We start from the raw sequence: 3750 nt of genomic DNA on the forward strand, positions 1-3750 counted from the left end.
CCCATTGTAGCTTTTAAGAAAACAAAACCTTCTTGATCATATATTCCATTTTAAATATTGACTCTATTACATTTTCCTCTCCTATGTCCTGGCTTCTTGAAAGAGCAGTTCTGTTTCACCTTCCTTGCCTCCAATATGCTCCTCACCATACTAAATCTGACCTCATCCCACAACTTGTCACCAGAGGCACCAGAGACTTCTAACTTGCCAAATGTACAGATATTTCTCAACTTTTCTTGACTTCTGAACTTCTCTCCTTTTAGAACTCTGTTCTTTCTTGGGTTCTGAGTTATCATTCATAATTTTCCTTTTCCTTCTCTGAGGCTTCCTCAACAGGCTGAGAAGACCTAAAAACCCTTTGAGGTAATCTACCCTCATGCTTTCTAATACACTAATAATTCAAATCTGTCACTTTATGTGATAATTTTCATGTGTAACCAAACCCATAGATTCATTATCCTTAATATCTCTTGAATATTAGTTTCTTCATTTCCATTCCTCATGATTTCTTGCCTACATTATCAGAATAGCCTCTTAACAGGCCTCTCAGCCTCTATTCTCACTACATGTCCTTTCTTTATATAACTGTTCTAGCAACCTTTAAAAGCAAAACACAATCATGTTTAAAATCTCTTCCCATAGCCAACAAATTAAATGGAAACTCCTCAGTATGAACTACAGGATCCCCATAATCTGACTCTTGCTGCCCTGAATTCTCCAGTCTGCAATCTCATTACAGCCATAAGTTTTAGCCTGATAGACCAGGTGCCCCAGATGTGCCATAATCTCTCATTTAATACTCACTTATGACCATGCTTGGCCAAGAAGATCTGTGATGTTTTAATAGCTTCAGAGACTTGTTCTTTCTTTGTTGTCAGCTCTTCTGTCAGAACCTACATGGTAGAAATAAAGAGAAAAGCTTCAAAACCCAAGAAAACAGTCAAAATGTATTAAAAAAATTTTTTTTAATCCTAGAGAAAACATGCAGCTTAGGTCAAATTATCACCAATGAGCTACAGCTGATAAAAGGGTACAAGAACAAACAAGATGGCTTCTTAAATTTCTTTAAGTTAACATTTACTTAGGTAGCAATCACTTCTGGAATGGCCCACATGTGACTTCTACTATTCCACCTAATGCATTAACACATATTATTCTACCCAGATAAACAGAGATGGACCTTATTCTCACCTGCTGTTCCAAAATAGCTTTTCAATGTCTGTTGATTCTTTGGTCTGGGATGAGGTAGCTTTTCCTTGTGTATTTCTCGCTAGGGTAGACACCCAGCCCAAAAGTTATTTAACCTTCTCCACATGTTCTTGTTTCTCCTCTTCTACCACTTTCTAGAATAGGAAATAGAAAATCAGTATTCTAGCAATGTCTTTTATTAGGTTGGCATGACTTCAGATTTTCTTAAATGAAGTCTTCCTAAAACAGACACAAAAGTTACCTAAATAAGTAGGCTGTGAAAATAACCCCAAGTATAATTTAGCCAGGCTACAGTATTGCTTACAGGTGTTTGTGAGCTGAATTTGTTATACCTAGGTTTAATACCTTTCTGAAAATACAAACAAATATAATAGGCACTCAATAATTATTTAATGATTTTTAAAAAAATCTCTTCACATATAGCATCTTACTCATTTTCATAATTCTTAGGTTTACAGGTGAATCTGTAAGAAGAGGAGAAGAGACTGAAGCCTACTGAGATTATATTATGTAGGTATGGATATAAAGAAAGTCTTGCTAATTTAAAAGCAAAAGATGGTATGGTTAATGTTTTAACAGCTTTTCTTTTATAAGAGAGACTGAATATGCAGAAACTTATTTTACAAAGACAGAAGATTTTATAATTACAAAAGATGACATGCTCATTACAATAAATTCAAACAAGTCTAAAATACATAATTATGTAATTTAATCTTATTTCCACAGAAATTTGGTATAAATGCCTATAAACTTCTTTCTATGCCTTATTATGTCTTTGTAGTATACAGTTTTGTTTTTAATGAAACCATAACTATACATAGTATTCTAACTTCCTCGTCTCTCAAATATTATATAACAATTTAATTGTATAATATATCTTACACATATAACATATATAATTTTTTGCTGGTTTTAAAAAATTTTAATTTTGTGGGTACATAGTAGGTGTATATATTTATGGGGTACATGGGATAGTTTGGGCTTTTTTTTTTTGAGACAGCCTATTGCCCCGGATGGAGTGCAGTAGCACAATCATGGGTCACTGCAGCCTCAATTTCCCAGGCCCAAGTGATCCTTCCACCTCAGCCTCCCAAGTAACTGGGACCACAGGCATGTGCCACCATGCCCAGATAATTTTTAAACATTTTTTGTAGAGAGGGGATTTCCCTATGTCACCCAGGCTGGACTCAAACTCCTAGGCTCAAGTGATCTTCCCACCTCAGCCTCCTGGGTACCAGAGACTACAGGCACACACCACCATGCTGGCTAAGCTGTTTTACTGCACTTTCAAGATAATTTTGGACCCAATTGTCCTCACCTCCTCCTCCTCCAGACGCCGGAGTGCATCACTGATGTATATCATGTGTTGAGTTGTTAAAGTCACCAATGCCGTGTAGCGAGTCCTTAAGTCCATGAACTGTGGTTCAAAAGAACAATTTAAGTAAATCATCTGCCAGAAAATGAAATGTAAATAGTTGAAAACAAGAGGAAATGTTCATGGAGTCACATGTTCACCAGAAAAGTGAGCCCTAAACCAAAATATAAGGCCCAGGCAAATGAATCTTTCCTTAAGGGAAGACAGTGGTGTATTTCCTTTTGCCACCCTCTCACCTCTTGAGTGATGGCATCTGAAGAGGAAAGCACGCGACGGCGCTTGCCAGGGGATTTCCGCGGCGATTCCACAAAGGCCTTGTATGTCATCAGTTGCAATTCATAGTCCTAGGAAAGGATGAATTTCACTACAGTTACTCAGGGTTTTATAATTCACATACATCATGTAATAAATCATAGCTTTTATTGCTGGAAGCATTTTGGTGACCACTCAGGCTGGAGGTTAGCAAACTTTTCCTGTAAAAGGTGAGGCAGAAAATATCAGGCCATACTCTCTCTCTCATTATAAGTGAAAGCAGCCATAGGCAATATATAGATGAAAGAGTGTGGTTGTTAGAATAAAACTTTACTTATGAATACTGAAAACTGAAGTTCATATAATTTTCACATCATAAAATATTATTCTTTTGATTTTCTTTTCAACCTTTTCTCATTGGCCACACAAAACAGGTGTGTGGACAAGATTTGGCCTGTGGGTCACAGTTTGCTGACGCCTTAGTTGCATGCAGTCTGACCAACCCTTTCATCTCATCTGTAGGGAAAGTGAAACCCAGAGAGGGGATGTGAATTTCCCTAATTAACAAAGTGGGTAAGTAACAGAGTCAAGATTAGAATCTTAGTTTTCTAATCCCTAAACCAGTGTTGCCATTTTACCATACTATTCTGCCACTTCCTCTGCAACCATGCAAGTTCTGCCCTAGTCTACTCGCTTCTTCTCTCACATGAAGTAGCCTTATGAGTGCAGTAGCCTCTTATGTACTTTCACTGCTTCTAGTCTCATCTCAATCTATTCTCTATTGTTCCACCAGAATACTTTTCTAAAACCCAAAGATGACCACATCATTCTTCTCCTTAAAAGCTTTCAGTGATCTAGAATAGAGCTTTTCAAACACCAACATGCATATAAATTACATGGGGATCTTATTAAAA

General features: G+C 36.9%; 1 protein-coding gene across 1 annotated transcript; it reads right to left on the reverse strand.

Annotated features, from left to right (window-relative positions):
* Positions 1-1263: 1263 nt before the first annotated feature.
* LOC108525767 (microtubule-actin cross-linking factor 1-like) lies at positions 1264-2924 on the reverse strand. Its single transcript, XM_017866613.1, has 3 exons — positions 2821-2924; positions 2528-2626; positions 1264-1343 (listed from the first exon to the last, which is right to left on the reverse strand). The coding sequence occupies exons 1-3, from the start codon at positions 2908-2910 to the stop codon at positions 1296-1298; spliced, it is 237 nt and encodes a 78-aa protein (XP_017722102.1). The 5' UTR covers positions 2911-2924; the 3' UTR covers positions 1264-1295.
* Positions 2925-3750: the final 826 nt, after the last annotated feature.

The sequence above is a fragment of the Rhinopithecus bieti genome, unplaced genomic scaffold (assembly GCF_001698545.2).
Source record: "Rhinopithecus bieti isolate Rb0 unplaced genomic scaffold, ASM169854v2 repeat_33704, whole genome shotgun sequence".
NCBI lineage: Eukaryota > Metazoa > Chordata > Mammalia > Primates > Cercopithecidae > Rhinopithecus > Rhinopithecus bieti.

Bases quoted from the DNA above. Each gene is read 5' to 3' on its own strand.
- LOC108525767 (XM_017866613.1), bottom strand. From the start codon at position 2,910: ATGACATACAAGGCCTTTGTGGAATCGCCGCGGAAATCCCCTGGCAAG. The intron at 2,627-2,820 runs GTGAGAGGGTGG...TTTGAACCACAG, and splicing joins CAGATGCCATCACTCAAGAG to TTCATGGACTTAAGGACTCG. The intron at 1,344-2,527 runs GTGAGGACAATT...TTCCTATTCTAG, and splicing joins GGCGTCTGGAGGAGGAGGAG to AAAGTGGTAGAAGAGGAGAA.